This window comes from Perna viridis, chromosome 4 (assembly GCF_037379345.1).
Source record: "Perna viridis isolate PV_CMFRI_1.1 ecotype Kerala chromosome 4, ASM3737934v1, whole genome shotgun sequence".
Classification (NCBI taxonomy): Eukaryota; Metazoa; Mollusca; class Bivalvia; order Mytilida; family Mytilidae; genus Perna; species Perna viridis.
The window spans coordinates 49,420,229-49,437,813 of record NC_142448.1 but is presented as its reverse complement, the minus strand read 5'-3'; the positions used below and the strand labels follow the sequence as shown (position 1 = coordinate 49,437,813).

Here is a 17,585-nt window from a genome sequence, read left to right as displayed (position 1 = left end):
TTCTTTTATTAGAGAAAAAAAACTTAAGTCCTCCTGTTAATGTTATAATCATTGTTTTAAAGTAGAAATGATCAAAATATGATAAAACTATGTCAAATTGATTTTCAGGCCCACATCATGGGTCTTGATTTTGTGATTTTCAGATAAACACATTGGAAGAAACACATTTATTCTATAGAAATGATATGATGCCTTGTTTTTCAAAGCACAAATTGCCTCAAAATGGTCAGAACGATTTGTCACTTGATGTGGAGCAGAATTGTAAGTACATGTACATGTATAGGTATGTAGATCTTATGGTATTTTATTGAATATCATACTTATAACATTAATTATTAGCAATGATTAGATTTGCAAAGAAAGTTCTTTTTTTCAGCTACAAATATTATATTTTCCTTAACTCTTTTCCACATGGTTCGAGCGAATGAGTATGTTTGTGATTCTACTCAACTGTGTAACTCTTGGAATGTATCAACCGTGTGAAGATAAAACTTGTGAAACCATACGATGTCATGTGCTAGCATACTTCGACCATTTTATCTTTGCTTTCTTCGCTATTGAAATGATAATAAAAATGATCGCTATGGGAATTTATGGAAAAACAACATATTTGGATGATTCTTGGAATAAATTGGATTGTTTTATCGTCTTTGCTGGGTGAGTATTTTTAATGCAATTTCTATTTTCTTGGTATTTATAGAAACAAGGTGAATTTTCTTAACATGAAATTTCCCATTTTTACCTCTACTTTTTACAGTAAATTTTGATCATTCATTAGAAGTTTGAAAGTATTATTTCATATCCAATGTCCAGTTTTCATTTGTGTACTGTTTCATTTGAAGAACTAAATATTAAATGTAAAATTTGTAACTAGTAATTTGCTATCGTTAATAGAAGAATGTTTATTTTTTGTTCTTAAGGAAACTTCTTATTTCCTCTTGACATTCTTATATAGTTTTACATTTCTAACAATTTGGCAATATTGCTTGCCTGGCTTGTGTTCCCAGTAATAGCTAAAATATCCTTTAAAATCAATCAAACATCAAAATCCCTTTTTCATTGTTAACTGTTGAAAATGAGCTCACAAAAAGTCAAAACTTTCATTCGTTTAAGGAGTTGCTTTGTTACTGCCTGCCTAATATATACTCATTGACATCATCATTTTACCTTTTAAAGCTATAAGAAGCAACCTTATTAGTTTAACAAGCTATTCTTTGACGTCAAACCATACTTTATTTTTCTTTATTAATAGTATGGTATTAGTATGTAATACATTGTCTGATTATCAGAAAATCTTTGGGTCTTTCTTCAAACAGGTTAAAAACCTGTCATTTACCATATTTCTTAGAATACAATTTTACAATTTTGCTATTGAAAGTTTTTTTTAAGTAAGAAAAGTACCATTGTCACTTTAAGTTAAGAAGGGATTTATATAGGTAAAAATAAAACTAGAAAGGCAAAGATTTTCTAATTTATATTGGCTCATACAGAATTGTATGCTTTAGGACTAGTAAGTGACTTAAGAATTCAGTTGCTGACTCCAGATAAAAAGAGAGGTTAAGGCGACTGGATTTATAGCATCCTTCAATAGATAACCATCTTATAATTGCATTTAATTGGGATTTTTTCAAAGATAATACATCCAAAAACTTCATGCATATCTTTGTTTTTTAGCATCATTCATATTCTCATGCACCCTATCCTAGGTCTACCCTTGTATTAAAAAATGCTTTTAATAGTGAACAGTACAATGTACAAATACATTTTCAGATGTTTTCAGGTTTCCATGTTTTTAATTTATATGAAAGAGAAAATATAGTGTTAACATCCTTGACATTTCCATATTGCACAATATGAACATTTTTATACCCTTTTATCACATTTATAACTTTCAGCATACATCATTTTACAAGCTATCGATTCTAATACAAACTGGAGTAGAAGCTGTTCAAAATAACACAAAAATACCAGCTTTAAATGCTCTGTAATAAGTTTTAATTTCCAGGACAGAAAGCCAAGCAGTAAAGGAATAATTAGCAAAATGTAGAGCTGATATTTTCATTGCCATGTTTATTGCTAAAGTTCAGAGCTTGAGAATTGATTCAAATGGTTTCCATTTATCTGCTGTTAGCAGCAGACAGTTTGGGCAGACATGTTTTTGTTGGAACTTAAAGCACTGACATTATAAAATATATTCCATTGAATATCAATGAATAGGTTTCAGACAGAAATGTTTGATTGCGTTGAACTCACATCAAAGAATTTATATAAAATAGCTAATATTGGTCAGATTTCTGCCTACAATAGCTGTTTATCAACTGCAGCATGATGTAAATGTTGGCGCATGAAATGTAAAAGTAAAATGTATTTGAAATGTATCAAAAGATTTCCATTTTTCTTTTTGTCAGCAAGCAGACGGTATGGGCAGACATGTTTTATTAGTAAAACAATGAGCAATAAAGCATCCAAACAATTCCATTGAAAAACTGGAAATTTATATATGTTAGGAGTGAAACTTGAATAAATGTTGTCTAGCAAATTTGCCTTGATATATTCGCTATTCTATCAAAATGTTCTGCTGACTTGGCTTTGTGATGGATATGCATCATTTAGACATATGGTGTGACCCTGTTCATCATAAATAAATGCTTTCATTAGTTTGAAGTATGTTTTTCTCAAGCAACTTAAATACTGAAGAATTTCATTTGTTTATCACCACCAAGAAAGCGAAGGTTTGAGCAGCATCGTTTATTTCTATGTTAGCACTTAGAATGATGCACTGGGCAGCCTCATTGTCATTGAGTAAATATAGTTTCAGTGCAAATGAATTGATTCAAAGAATTTGTATTTTTACTGACAGTGTCAGACAAATTTGACAGACATTTTTGTCAGTTGAACTAAAAGCACTAACACTTATCAATTTATCAAAGCATTATTGAATAACTTGTCTAGCTAATCTGTTAATTCTCTAATTATCAAAAGATACCACCTCTGGCTTAGCTTTTGATTCATTTTTCAACATAAATCCAGAAACTAAAATACCTAAATGCACTTGGAAATCTTTTCTACTGTCAAACAACACCTTCTGGAGATCCTCTATGTGTCAATGCATTACTGAACACTTTACTTAAGAAGTGTTTGGTAGATATGGACGGGATTTGATCCATGGTTACTTGGATATTTGTAGTCTCTGCATCTTTGCCAAGCATGCAGCATAAGAGAAAGAGCAGTTTTTAGAATTAGTTTTACTTTTAGTTACATAGTTATCTTTGAACATTTTCCCTAGTCTGTCTGATAAGCATTATTTAGAGAGTGTAACTTTTTATAAAAAAAAATATCAATATTTATTTATAGATAAAAAATTTGAATCCAAATAAATAAATCAAATAAAATTAAAGCACTCAAATTCACCTGAAGTATGGGTTTGTATTTTGAAAGTAATGTATTATATAAAACCAGAAATAAAAGTTTAAATGGATCATTTTAGGTCATTAAACTTTAGTCTAAAACTTGATGCAGGAATTTCCTGTCACCCGTCATCGGCTTGTTCCAGAAAGGATAATCAAGTAGCGCCATCTTAATGAACCTTCTTTACTCAGGATATTGTGTACATTCACGCAGAAACTGTCTTAATGCATCTGAACTGTGTTTTGTCTGGTGGTCACAAAGATTGGATTCTCTACTCTTTACTCTGTAATATGGCACCTTCTGAAGAGAAGTTATATTGTCATCCTTTTCAGCTCTATATGTTATTATTGATTAGCCTTAGGGTATTCTAAACCAATTCATTTGACATATTCACATTATAACCCCCCCCCCCCCCACTTAGTCAGTCGTGGTGTATTGGAATTACCTTGTCTGTCCAAATTTTGTAGCAATTATCTTGACTCCCATTGGGATGATGGATTTCAAATTAGGTTTATGGCTTTATATAGATGGGGTCTATGTTCTAAGAAAATATGATTACTGCCCGATATCAACTTCCTGTTTCGTGGGATTGCCATACAAATAGGGGTATACCTTGCAACTTCATATTAGGTAGTCAAAGGTAACAGAATGGACAAGTTTCTTGTTTTCCATAACTGTGTATTGTCCTCTTACACTTCTAAGGTGAGAGACACTTATACAGTGAGATACTTTAATTTTGAGACACTTATACAGTGAGATACTTCAACTTTGAGACACTTCTACAGTGAGACACTTAATACAGTGAGATATTTAAACTTTGAGACACTTAATACAGTGAGATACTTCAACTTCAAGACACGTCTATAGTGAGACACTTAATACAGTGAGATACTTCAACTTTGAGACACTTTTATAATGAGAGATTGTACCCCACTTTTTTTGAGTGGATATAGGGTGTGCTTGATTTAAGTGTAAACATGAAATGTAGATTAAGCTAATTCATTGTAATTTGTACAAAGGACAATATATTGGTTGTGATTCTGAATAGAAAGCTCTATAAATCTAAAATGTTTTTTTTTTAAATTCACACATTTCAAGATCATTATGAGTGTACATGTGTATGATGCATAACTGTCAGGATTGCAGGTTGTTAGAGATTAGGGTTTAACTTAATTGATTTGAGATTTTAGATAATATTTTGTCTCTGCATAAATAAGTTGATTTGCAATAATTTCAAACAAGGAATACAGTACAATTTAGAAGAAAATAAAAGAAAGTTGACATGATCTCTTTACAATCAATCGTCATCAAGCTCTTTCTAATTATCCTTGCCATTTGGTGCTATGTACTTTATTCCTCTAATGAAGATAATTGATGCGGATGGTGTCTTGTCAACCTTGACAAATTCTTAAATGCAAGTCTTCAATTTTCATTTGTGGGAGAAGAATTTGATCTTCTTGGGTTGCTTATCTCTAAAAGGTTAAGCCTTGTAATTGAACATTGCCGCCACTGTAATTTCTCTGCTGCAGAGTGTTTTTACCAGGACATGTTTCACTGGTGTGATGTTGCCTTGTTACTTAGAGTTTGTTTGTACTTTTAGATTTTAAGATTTTTTTAACTGCAGTTTGCAGTTTTTTACAGCTGTCTTTGGTGTTTTGATCAGAAGATATTTGTTTTTTTAATTGTACACATCAATGGACTGTTTTATTTGATACTAGGGGCACCTGGTCTTAGGGGATTGAAATAAACTTTTTTGTGAGAGATGACTCATATTATCTTCTTGTAGGTTTATTTTTCTCTCTCATAAAGGCATCAGACTCTTAATAAGTGTTAAAAAACTTGTAAATTTTTAAATAGATTTCAGCATTATAAAATCTTAAGAATTTTATTGATGTATCTGTGGGGCAATTATAAGTATTTTAAGTTTTGGACATGGTTGGAGATATTTTTTCTTTTTGGAACACACTTGAGTGAAAAGTTGTTACTTGTTAACCATCTGTAGATTACTTCTTAATGTAATGTTTATTGATTTATACATCTAATTATGGTCAATGAAAATCACTTCTTTTCATTGACTTTCAGACTTTCTATAAATTGAGTTAATTCAAAAAATGATATAACTTTCTGAGGCCATTGTAACTTTCCCTTGCTTGTATTGCACACCTTTTGGTTTAGAATAAGAATGATTCATATTAGTTTCAGCAATAGAATATTGTAACACAACAAATGCACCATATATGAATTCACACTTGTCATTTTGTCCTGAGTGACCCCAGATTTGTCTCTGAATAACCTTTTGATGTAATTTTGTATTATTTCATTAGTCTTTAAGTTGAAAGAGAATTCAGTAACAAAACAATGGGAAAATATATTCTTTAATGGTGTCCACAAGTATGAATCTATTGTATAACCTTTATAAAAATGGTCAATACTTCTTCCTTATTTTACCTGTTCCTTTTAGAAACTAGTAATACTTTTCAGCTTATGATTTAAAAAGGAATATGACATTAATTCTTCAAGTTGATTAGGTATTATTTGGTTAAGCTAACCCTGTTATTATCTATTTGATGTTCCCAATGACATTTTATCTGAAAAGGTTAGCCATAAAAAACATGAATCCAATTTTGATTCAAGAAATTGATCCTTTTCTAATCAGCATCTTAAGGCATCAACTGAGAATTATTGATGAATATTCTGCCGTAGGTTCTATTCCCCTGAAATCACCATTCATTTTTGTTGCACATTTTGTAAAGGTTTCATCAGATAGGTTATTCAATTTGAATTCCTCCAAGACTTGAGTATCATCAAGTCTATGAATGGTAGAAAATTGGTAATAATGTCGTATAATGTCTTATTTTGTGGAGTGGCATTCTGACACAAGTGACACTGGCATGACAATTATAACAGGACATTAACACTCCTTTGTTCATGGTGTAAGAGACATTCATTGTACAGTTGTACAAACTGGGCTGGAATTGATCATAATTTTTTTTATCCGACATTGGAATTACACGTCTTAGTATTTTATTATTCGTCTTCCATACTAAAACAAGTGATTGAATATTATTAGCAACACACAAAGAACAAATACTAAAACAAAACATTCACAGAACACCATGATTCATTTAATGTTAGTTTACATTGTTAGATTACCTGAATACATTACAATATGAGCAGTATCTACAGCTCATGAGCTGTGTTTTGATACTAAATAAGTACTTGTATACAAATATTATGGTTTGTGGATAAATAATTATTTTTGTGCTCCTGAACAAAGTGTATTTGGTACAATGTGGTATTCATATCTTTCTATATGCTTGTTCATCTATTAATGAAATACTGATTAAGTGAGGCCAAAATGAATAAATTGTGTGTTTCTGGATTTCTTACCCTACGACTGACCCTAAACATTTTATTGACATTTAGCAAAATTATTTCTTCACAATTAAGATTTTTAACATGGGAGTTAAGTGAGCATGTTATTATCTTAATTTTACCATAGAGAGTAGATAAATAGTTTAAATCAAGGAGAATTGGTTTTCATGTGAAATCTGTAGAAAACTTGTATAATGTAAAATAGCGAAAAATTTCTCAGAGGAATTTAGTCACCCGGTGGTTATAAAGAGAAATGTATTTTTTATCTCTGACTCGAAATGGGAGAAATTGCATTAATCCCTTAGGATATTTTTCACTTTGAGAACAATATAATCCGTGGCATTTGTGACCACAAGATAATTTTTTGTAGTTGATTTCTTTTATAATCCTTTTCTAATTGCATATTTCAGAATTAGAACTGTGGAATTTTTCATTTTCATTGCTAATGCTCTGTCATACTAGCTTTGTTACCTTTTCTCTTGAGAATTTCTGTAATTGTATACAATGTTCAGGACTTTAATTGCTTATTTTTCAACACTAACTCCTGTGGCATGTGCTTGAATGCTACAGAAACATGATGTCGCCTAGGTAATATCGAGCAATTAGATTCAGTGAACAAGTTCATATTCTTTGGTACCTTGTTATTTGCATCTCTGATGAGTTGAATTTTTTTATTCCCTGTTGTAATTTCTTTGGTTCACTTGCATTGAAAGAACATTTTCAGATTTTTTTTCACCTGAATGACAATACAGTTTTGCTAACCTGGTCAAAGGTGTATGAAAGTGTTTTTTTTTTTTTTGGATTCAAGAGCTTTTGAATGATGGTACATGTAGTCATTGCTTGGTTTGTAAGGATGTTAATGTGGTTCTATTTTTTTTCAGTTGCTTGTACTTTTGAGCTGATATCAAAGTCCTTGTATTTTTGGTCTAGCCTTCCATGCTAGCTTAATGATGAAAAGGTGAATGGGACTCGCTTAAGTTATTGAAATTTCTTTTTATTAATATAATTGGTGATTTTTATCAATGTATCTCTTTAATGGTTCTCTTTGATACAATTTCCAAAATGAACCCCATTTAATACTGATAGCTGTAATAGCTTTTCTTGATAGGTCACTGAAAATAGATGCCTTAATAATGTATTTTAATCATTTTTCACCAAGGTGTAAAATTATTTTGCTCACCTGGTAAAGTAAATAAATTCACTCTTGAAACCATAGCTCCCTGTGAGTGAAAATCAAATTAGGTTTTCTCATCTTTGTTTTGATTAGACATCTTGCCAAATCTCATCAATTTTTGTACATTATTATTTATGACAACCAGGTCAATATTTAGGGCAATTATTCCATTATGGCAGAATTACGTTAGTTATCTTGGTGATTATATCAAGGAAAAAATGTGAAACAAAAAAATGATGATTTTCTCAATGGTTCTCATGCAGAACAAAACACTTTAAGTCAATAGCTATATTATAAATTGTACATCATCCCATACCTAGATCAGAGCGTTGTATCAGGAGTGCTATTTTTATTTCAATTTATGTTATTTTAACCATTTTGCTTGTATTTATATAATTAAGTATGTGGAAATGATCTGACAAGTAATTAGCTATCCAATGGAAATAAACAGCAAGTCAGTCTCTTTGGCAAATGATAAACTTAACCTTGGCTGACCTTAAAACATGGTCAGGTGGAGGGTTTTGGATTGATAGATTTTTAATCCAGATTTACTGTATTTTTGTTAAATCTAAAAGGTACTTTGATGCTATGTTTTTGTCTTTGTGGATGTATCACTTTTGAAATTACTGTAAATAATAAGTATCAATTTTTGGAATATTCAGAATTTAGTGATTTTGGTGTGTTTTGAATTAGTATATTAACATTTACACCATATTTCAATGAGAATTTTACATTTAATTTTTAAAGTTTCATTTTTTACTTTGATAGACCCAAAACAGTTATGAAATATGGCTTTCAATAAACAGTGATGGGTTGTAGTTCAGAAGAAACAATAGAGTTTGCAATGAGGCATATGTATTCAAGTTCTATTTTATAAAGGTATGGCTCAAAGATTGGTTACCATAGAAGACCTTAATGGCAAATGGAATGTTTAATAATCCATTCCTAAGGAACAGTACATGTTTTACAGTACACCCTTTCATGTGATTTATTATCAGGATTTGTTTCATTCATAGTTTCCTGTTTGTTTTTTATGAGTGCCAGTGAAAGTTGGCCTCTATTTGATCTCAGGTGATCTGGTAAAATCCTTGGTTTGATCTCTGTCGTAATAATGAAAATTATAGGGATATTATAACTTAACTGCAAATGTGATTTTGAATTTATGATATATCAGGTTTAGTTTAACTGCAAAAAAAACGCAAAATTCAAGATGCAATTGTCAAATTATATAAGTCATTTCCAGTAACATTGTTGGTATTGATAGAAAACCTGCAACTTTTAGTTATTAAAATATTACAAATAATTGGTTACAAATGTGTAAATATGCTTTCCATGTTAATTTTAACTTGGATTACTTTACCAATTTCCCAATGAAATGCTCTTGAAATGGTTTGATTACCTGAATGAATTAAAAATTAGTTAATTATACAATGGAACCAATAAATATTAACTCTTAGTGCAAATTACGGCACACAAATGAAATGACTTCTGAATACAGTTACAAATTTTTATTCTGATTTTGAATTTTATTTTTCATTTTCAAGGCTATATATTAACTAAGGGTAATAAAAAAGCTAATTGTTTACTTACTACATGTATTAAGTTAATTTTATAAAGTTTCATTTTGAAAGAGTTGTTAAAGTAATTTTAAATTCGACATATAACATGTGTTTTATACATTATAATATGAAGTCATTCCAAGATCTAGTTCATTGTAAGGCCATGATACCAATGATACCCAAGGGCAAGAAGGTGCAGGAATGCAGTATTTAACTTCACGATGAAAGATACACTTTTGCAAATTAGCCAAATTCTAAACAGTCAATGTTCTGGCGGTTAGCTTTTTACAGTTTACATAAGGATAATACTGCTACAAGTGAAACCAATTGTTTTCTTAAAGTTTAAAATAAGCATTAAAGATATATATTTAGTTTTAACAAGTAGTAGATTCACATCAATCAATCGAGAGTTGGCAAAGAGGCAAATCGTTGCATTGATCAGGATGGGAGATCATGCCAAAAAACATTTTGATATCGCAATTTTCCCGATAAAAATTGATGAAAATGTCAGGGAAGGGATACTATCGTCCGATATTATCTCCATTATATAATTTTTCCCTGTCATGTTTCATGTCTAATGGACATAGTTTATTCTGATTGAAATGTCTTCCCGAGAAAATTGGCATCTGAACATATTCAGTCTGATTTGAACATTTGCCGAGCATGCAATTGTGAAAGACAACACCGTGATACTGTGATGAGAAAGTTCCTCCCTGAAATTATTCCCTACCATGCAATTTGAATTATGAAATAAAATACTGCCTAGAATGATTAAAAAGTTTCCTGTTGCAGTATCATAAAGTGAAAGCAACTGCTTTCATTTGTGATGCATTGTTTATTTATACCATGCCTTGCCTTTTGTGATATTAATGACTTTATGGTAATTTTTGGAATATCAAATGAAATATATGTCACTCAGCATTTTTCACAAAATTTCTAATTGAAAACCAAATTGCATAATATGAAACAATATTAAATTTTATTTGTGAACAAGTTATAAAGAATTGATTGAATACTAGAATTTATATTCTTTGTTTTTCGGAAAAAAGCTTTTGGGTTTAATCTGTCCTGTGAAAATTACATTTTGTAAGGTTTTTATATTTATTTATTTCAACCACATGATAAGTTATCATAAGTTGGTAGCATTGTTGTTTTCTAGATTTTCTGGCCTTTCAGGTCTCATGGAATTGTCATTAGACTGACATTTTGAAGCTGATCAAGTGACTTTTTTTCTTCAATCTTTTTTTTTTTTTTTTTTTGAAACTTCAAAACATTTTGTCAAATTTCATGCATTTGCCTCTTGGAGACTTCACAGCCCAGGATTCTTAAAAATATATTGTGTTTGAATATGTCCATATATAGCCAGTATTATGTTCGAAAAATGGCCAAATGAAAGTTTAGAATACAAGCAGCGTATCATAGAACAAATTCCTAAAAGTCTGCCGTAGAAAATGATGATTTAAAATAACCTGTGCTATTCCCCATCCTACAGGCAATTTTATTTGATAATTATTGGCACATTTCTAAAATGTCCCACTTACAGGGTTTTTTTTTGTTTTTTAATGTATTCTCATTAAAACAAAACAAAGAAAGCAGCCAGGCATTGACAAGTCACATGCAGCACAACAGCAAATAATCACCCTGTGAACTTCAGCCGTGATAAATGGTCCAGTGTTAAATATCTAGTTTATTGAGTAAAAAAGGATGTTTTCCTCAATGGCAGGCATGTTGGCTTGACATTTTTTCCACTAAACCGTTAATTCCATGTCTGCTAATGGTTTCAGGCCAGCCATTTCCCTTCACTTTATTACCATGTTGACAGTCACAGTAATGTCTTTCCTTCCAGCAGATTGGAGAAATTTGACATTAACTTTTAACTGCAAGGCTTGTGGAAGATAAAATGGTATTGTTGCTGTAGACTTTACATTTTTGGAGTTGATTGGTTTCTTATGTTGTTTATTTCATGGTTGGTTTAGTATTTTTATGTTGTACTGCACTTTGATTCAGTTTTTTTCTTCAGAATTTTTAGTTTGGTACATGAAATGACTCATTTAACTGTTATTTTCAGTCATCCATTATTTAACTCTTTAAGGTCAGACATAGATCTGTTTAACTGGTGACCTCTTACTTTTTACATATTTGGACTCCTCATCATCAGGTATAATCATATTATTGGTGGTCTAATATCCCTGACTCTCAATTTCTGACCTAGGACCTATGCAATTGCATTTACTTGGAATCTGGACCTTTAACCCATTTAATTGACAATTGATTTTGGACTTTAGAAGTGGACCCTTGATTTGAACTTGACTTCCCACTCTTGTTAGTTAATATGAACACCTGATCATTTTACATGATTTATTTTTTGATTTTTTTGTAAAAATTCCTGAAGTTCAAGGGTTTTGATCCATCTGTGCTCAGTCAGTAATCATTCATCGACCCATCCAATAACTCCACAGCACAAAGGTTTTCCATGTTAGATTATCACAGAGTAAGCTTATACAGTTTAGGAAAGAGTAATCAAGGGAACCAAGGTTATAGCGGTAATCAAACAGTAATCAAGGGAACCAAGGTTATAGCGGTAATCAAAGAGAAATCAAGGGAACCAAGATTATAGCAGTAATCAAAGAGTAATCAAAGGAACCAAGGTTATAGCGGTAATCAAAGAGTAATCAAGGGAAACAAGGTTATAGCAGTAATCAAAGAGTAATCAGAGGAACCAAGGTTATAGCGGTAATCAAAAGAATGTAATCCAGGGACAAAGTCCAGGCATTAAAAACAGACATACACAACACAAAGAACATAAAGTAACTAAAATCATACATACATAGTAACAAAAGTAAATGAGCAACTTGGACTCCACTCCAGGAAATTCTAGAAGTTGGATCCAATTTACAGAGAGCCTTTTCATACTCGTTTTGATTTATGTATTGTTGAAAATTTGTAATAATTAGTACTTAAGTGCTATTCTCTGTAAATATCAGGCAGTGACTGAATCATGGGCTGGGAAAAAAAAGGGAAGTTTTTTCATATAAACGTATCCAAAAATATTATTTGAAATGCAGTGATGGCATTCATTTCTTTTTTAATTGTTCAGTAATTTAAGGTGAAAATTATATGAAATGCATCACAATTTAATCATTAAATGGAGATTACTCACTTTTTCCCTATCATTCTATAGTAACTTTGGACTTGCTTTTCTGCATCCTTGAACACTTCTGACAAACTAAATGTCAATAGACCAAACACTATGCACCACTTTGCCAAATTTGTGTATATTTTTCTGCACACGATTGGTTATTTTTCCAATTTTGCCTAATTCTTACAGATTTCAGCACTTTCAAAATACATGTACCAGTAGTTAAAAAATATCAATAACTTTTTTTGGCAACATTAAACTAAATACTACCAGTATTTGCACTGGTTTTAAAAGCCATATGTTGTAATAGGTTACACGTAGTTGTGGTTGCAATCCTTAAAATTGATTCTTTGATTTCTATTAAACGAGTCTTGTATAACATCCGAAGACAATTTATATTTAACAATTCTTGTATAACATTGGAAGACATTTCCTGGTTATTATTTCCATTATTACAATGTGATTGTGTGTTAGCAGGTTAACCACTGGTGCCATGAATTGTACTGAGTGGTGTCTTGGAATGGGGTAATGGAATGGAGTGATGAAGTGAAAATTTGGAGTAAAAAAATTGGTTCCATTTTTTAATGGAGCTGTGAGTTGACCTTGTCAGTAGAGAAAAAACACCAAAAATAATTAATATTAAAAAGTCACTTCAAAACATCACTCCAAGGCCTAACTGCAAAAGTCCATTTCATGACTCCTAACCTAGACTTCAGTCTATATATTATATGGTACCAGGCTGCTTGCAGCATAATTTAACCAAATAATTAAAATCATAGATAATGTAAAGTGGTATAAAGTTACAAATGATATTGAAATAAAACTCTGCCGAAATAATGCTTAGAGGTAGATTCAATTTTCATTTAAATTTTTTAGGGGTAGTCTCAATCATTATCATTATGATAAAATAATGAAAATTTGCCTGATCATAAGTAAGGAAGGATTAAAAGGTGGTCGGTTCCATAACCACTGATTGTAAAAACAAGGTATCATTATTACTACTTAACTTCATTGGGAACAAGCATGCATACAGTATCTCAACCGATCCATGCAACAAAAATTGAGATCGGTCATAGATCACCGATCAGTTTCCGGTCAGTCATTGATCCGTCAAACCAATCCAGTTAACTGGTGACCACTTAGCGGTCAACTTGTTTATGGTTTTTGTTGTTTTCTTTGTCATATTTATATAATGTAATAGATTTAAACATCAGTTTACTTTTATTTTACAACTGTTTCATTTAAAACAGATCTTACATCAATTTACATAACAAAACTGTGATCAGATTGGTCACCGGCCATCGGTCATCGATTAATCAGTCAACAGTCATAGATCCGTCAAATCATTGCGTGGATCAGTTTAAGAACTGTAATATTTAATGAATTATTCTTAACATGTCTAGAAACAGTGTAAGCCTTACAAAACTCACTAAGTATATAACTCAAGATATACTTAGTAAATATAAAATATCGTGGAATTTTAGGACTCAATCTTCTGAAAAATTTAGGTCATTGGCCTATACTATTGCCAAAGGCAACATTAAAGTTTTTTGCTAAAGCAGAAAACCAGAAAAATATTAACTTTCTTCACTTTTTTTATGAAAATAGAGCTGATTTAACTGGTACTTGTGTGATGTTATTACTTGTATTCTACTCAGACCTACTGGAATGTCAGATTTTATTTTTCAATAACATGCAACTGTAGAAATATATGATATGTCATCAAATTTAACTTTCTCATGGGATTTCTGTTCATTTTGCACCACAATGCTATTTTTATGAGTCAGGAAGTGGTAGACACTTAGCTCCATTTATTTTAGTTGACTTTAGTATTTGTTTTGGTGTTCAATTTCCGGATGACCTCTCTAGTCGCTGCAGAAGTTAGGCTTGGTGACACTTTCATTACTGCTTGTAAGTGTGGCTCCTTAACCATTCAGTATTGATGGAACTCTTTATGAATGCTTTGGCACCAAATTCTAATGCTTAATAAATATGAGACAAATAATATCCCTGCTCAAAGAGTGTTTTTTTTATATTATGTCGTTCTCTGTCCATGCAAATTTTTACACAGTTATCTTGACTCTGATAAGACAGATTGATTTCAAACTTTTTATGTTATTCTATATTGGTGGAACATATATTGTAATATTAAGTTTCTGTTTGATGTCAACTCCTGTACGAGTTAAAGTATACAAAAATCAGCAACTTAATGTTAACTTAGCCTCAATTATATAATCAAATTAAAGGATTGATTTAGAGATTCAGAATCCAAGTGGATTGAAGGTATACTTAGTACATCTTTACGAATAGTGAAATTTCAAATTTTAGAAGAAAAGAATATGAATATTGAGCAGATCTTTTATATTTGTGAAACCCCAAATTGCCCGAAGGTTAGTCATATGTTCAATTTATTTCTGTACATTCCATGGATTAGTACTTGCCGGGAAATCTGGAAGTCTAATTCCATAGTCTCTCCTGTTTAATCATGAAAGTTCAAGGAAAAAATACTTCAAATTGAAATGTTCAGATCAGATTTTAATGAGTCATTTCAAATTGACTCATTTAATTTTATTGCTCATTACGGAGGATTGACACTTGGTCATCCCAAAAATGATCTCCATATGGCATTATCCGAACCAAATACTGTAAACACATTAACTTTATTTTGGTGGTGGACAGAAAAACGTGAAAAACAGTACCTGCAAAATTAATTTTTAATACTACATAACACCACATCTTTTTTGAAACTGTAAAAATTGGTACCCATAAATATGTTCACTTGACCATATACACAAGAATTAGCAACCGCGAAAATGAGTACATTTACAGTATATCTATGATTTACCTTTCAGTTAACTAAAACATTATACTGTCTGTGTTGTAGCAATAACAAAAGAAATGTTATATTTGTTTATGTTCACAATCTGGAAACATTTACTAGAAGTAATAATGAACTGTATCAAGGTGATAATGTGTTTTTAACAATCTGGAATTTCATCAAGAAAAATAATAATAAAAAAAATTAAGGCAAAGAACAAAGAAGGTAAATCAAACACCTTCGTTTTCATCTTGTAAGAAATATTGCATCATTTTTATTTGTGTCAGTGCTTTATTTCCAACAAATACATATAGGCCAACAGTTATTATTAGCATAAAAGGTAGAAAGTATCAGCATGACTCTGTCTGTTTTGTTTTATATTGGTTGTAATGTACTTTCTCATTCATTGTGCTACTACATGTAAAATCATGATTGATGTAGCTAGTAGCAATCTTGTAATAGCAAAAGGAGACTAATTTAGGCACCATTGTGCCATTTTGTTTCCAGGGGAAGGGTATTCCAGCAAAAAAATTATTTAAATGAATTTCACTGATTTTTGACAAAAAACACCTATTCATAGTCAATAAAGCGGAAATAGGGAAACACAAATGAAATCCAATTTAATGCATTTTTCATTTTGTATATACCAATTAGATGAATAGGAAATAAGAACAAAATATATCATTTCTCTATTTATTTTCACTGTACATATATTATTCCATAATTTTGTCATGTACATAGAAATGTACGGTAGACATTTTCAGAATCATTATGCTAGGTCCAATGAAGACTGTTTATATATTAGCATATTTATATAGGTCTTTTGTGCTAGAGAACATGCTCATCCAAACGTGCCACACATGAGAATCATATGGTGTGCAACATATGATTATTATATGAATTGAGCATATGATTAACAAATGTTTTAGTTTACTTTTGATTATTGCATGATTATCATGTGGTTTTCATATGTTACCAAGCCAAAATTAACATACTAGTATATGATAATCACATGACAATCATATACAAATTTATCTTATCATCATCATGTGTGGCACTTAAGGATGTGTACTATATCTATTCCTGGAATAGAAACTATAGAACCTGCTCTGCTGTATGTTACATGGTATACATGTACATGTAACCTCGTCAAAAGAGAAACGTATCAGTAGATAATTCTGTGTGATCTATCCAAATGCCAGTAGACTGTTTTATTTTTAATATACTCAGATGTGATAGACTATTTTACAGTATTTTTGTCTAGATCAAAGTTAATTTTGTTTTACATAAACATTGATATTTCAAATTGTATATTTAGCTTAAATTTACCTTTTTGAAAAGTATACTGCCTTAACAGATCTAGAAATCAGAATATGTCTGTAATCAGTTTTAAGTATTTCTCTGTCTAAAAATCAGGCACATTGTGTACAAGATGTCACAGTGGCTTATGAAGAAAATAGATCTTCAATTGAATTTAAAGGTTTTATTTCTAATAATCTCCAGAAAGTACCATCAGAATGTTTGTAAAATTTGCCTTTAAGAAATTGATAGGTCAAATTTGGTTGAAATGCACTATGGAAAAATGGTGCCATACTTTTTCGTTGTACAAGCAGTAAAAAAATCACAGATTCTTCATGATAAATTTAATAGCTTTTGGTTGTTTTCTAGATTTTTTTGTATATATTTGAGTAACAAAATTCCAAATTGAGAAAAAAGATGTGCCACCCATTGCCTGATTCTTACACAGTGCAGTACTTAATTGCTTTCAAATCCAACACTGAGTTCCCTTTGCAAAGGAAGTTACTATTTTCCATAGTCTTCACTATGCAGATTTAGTTTTACGTTCAGAATTTTGATCTAGACGTTTAGGTAGAACTGCTGACTTCAATGTTTGAACCAAGATTGCTTTAAACCATTTAATTTTTGTTCTTGCTGACCCGGAGTTAGAAATTTGAATAAAAACATATCCTGAAAAAAATGCATTGCATGTTATTTGGTCTGCTTTACAATGTTTGTCAATTTTGACCTAATTCCAGTGTCATAAAACATCTCACAATGACTTCAATTTTCAATGCTCAATTTCTCATTTGCAGTTAAATGATTTTGTATGAA

At 30.9% G+C, this 17,585-nt stretch overlaps 1 protein-coding gene across 9 annotated transcripts in view; it reads left to right on the top strand.

Moving 5' to 3' along the window:
* The first annotated feature begins 376 nt into the window (after positions 1 to 376).
* LOC148620383 (voltage-dependent T-type calcium channel subunit alpha-1G-like) overlaps positions 377 to 17,585 on the top strand; it is a 113,503-nt gene continuing 96,294 nt past the window's right edge. For 3 of the 9 annotated variants that reach the window (XM_088581224.1, XM_088581220.1, XM_088581223.1), the window contains exon 1: positions 393 to 657. In XM_088581224.1, coding sequence (XP_088437350.1) covers positions 425 to 657 — 233 coding nt within the window. In that variant the 5' untranslated portion in view covers positions 393 to 424. Of the gene's footprint in view, positions 658 to 17,585 lie in introns of all 9 variants that reach the window. The other 6 variants (XM_088581222.1, XM_088581225.1, XM_088581221.1 and 3 more) reach the window with 3 other exon arrangements.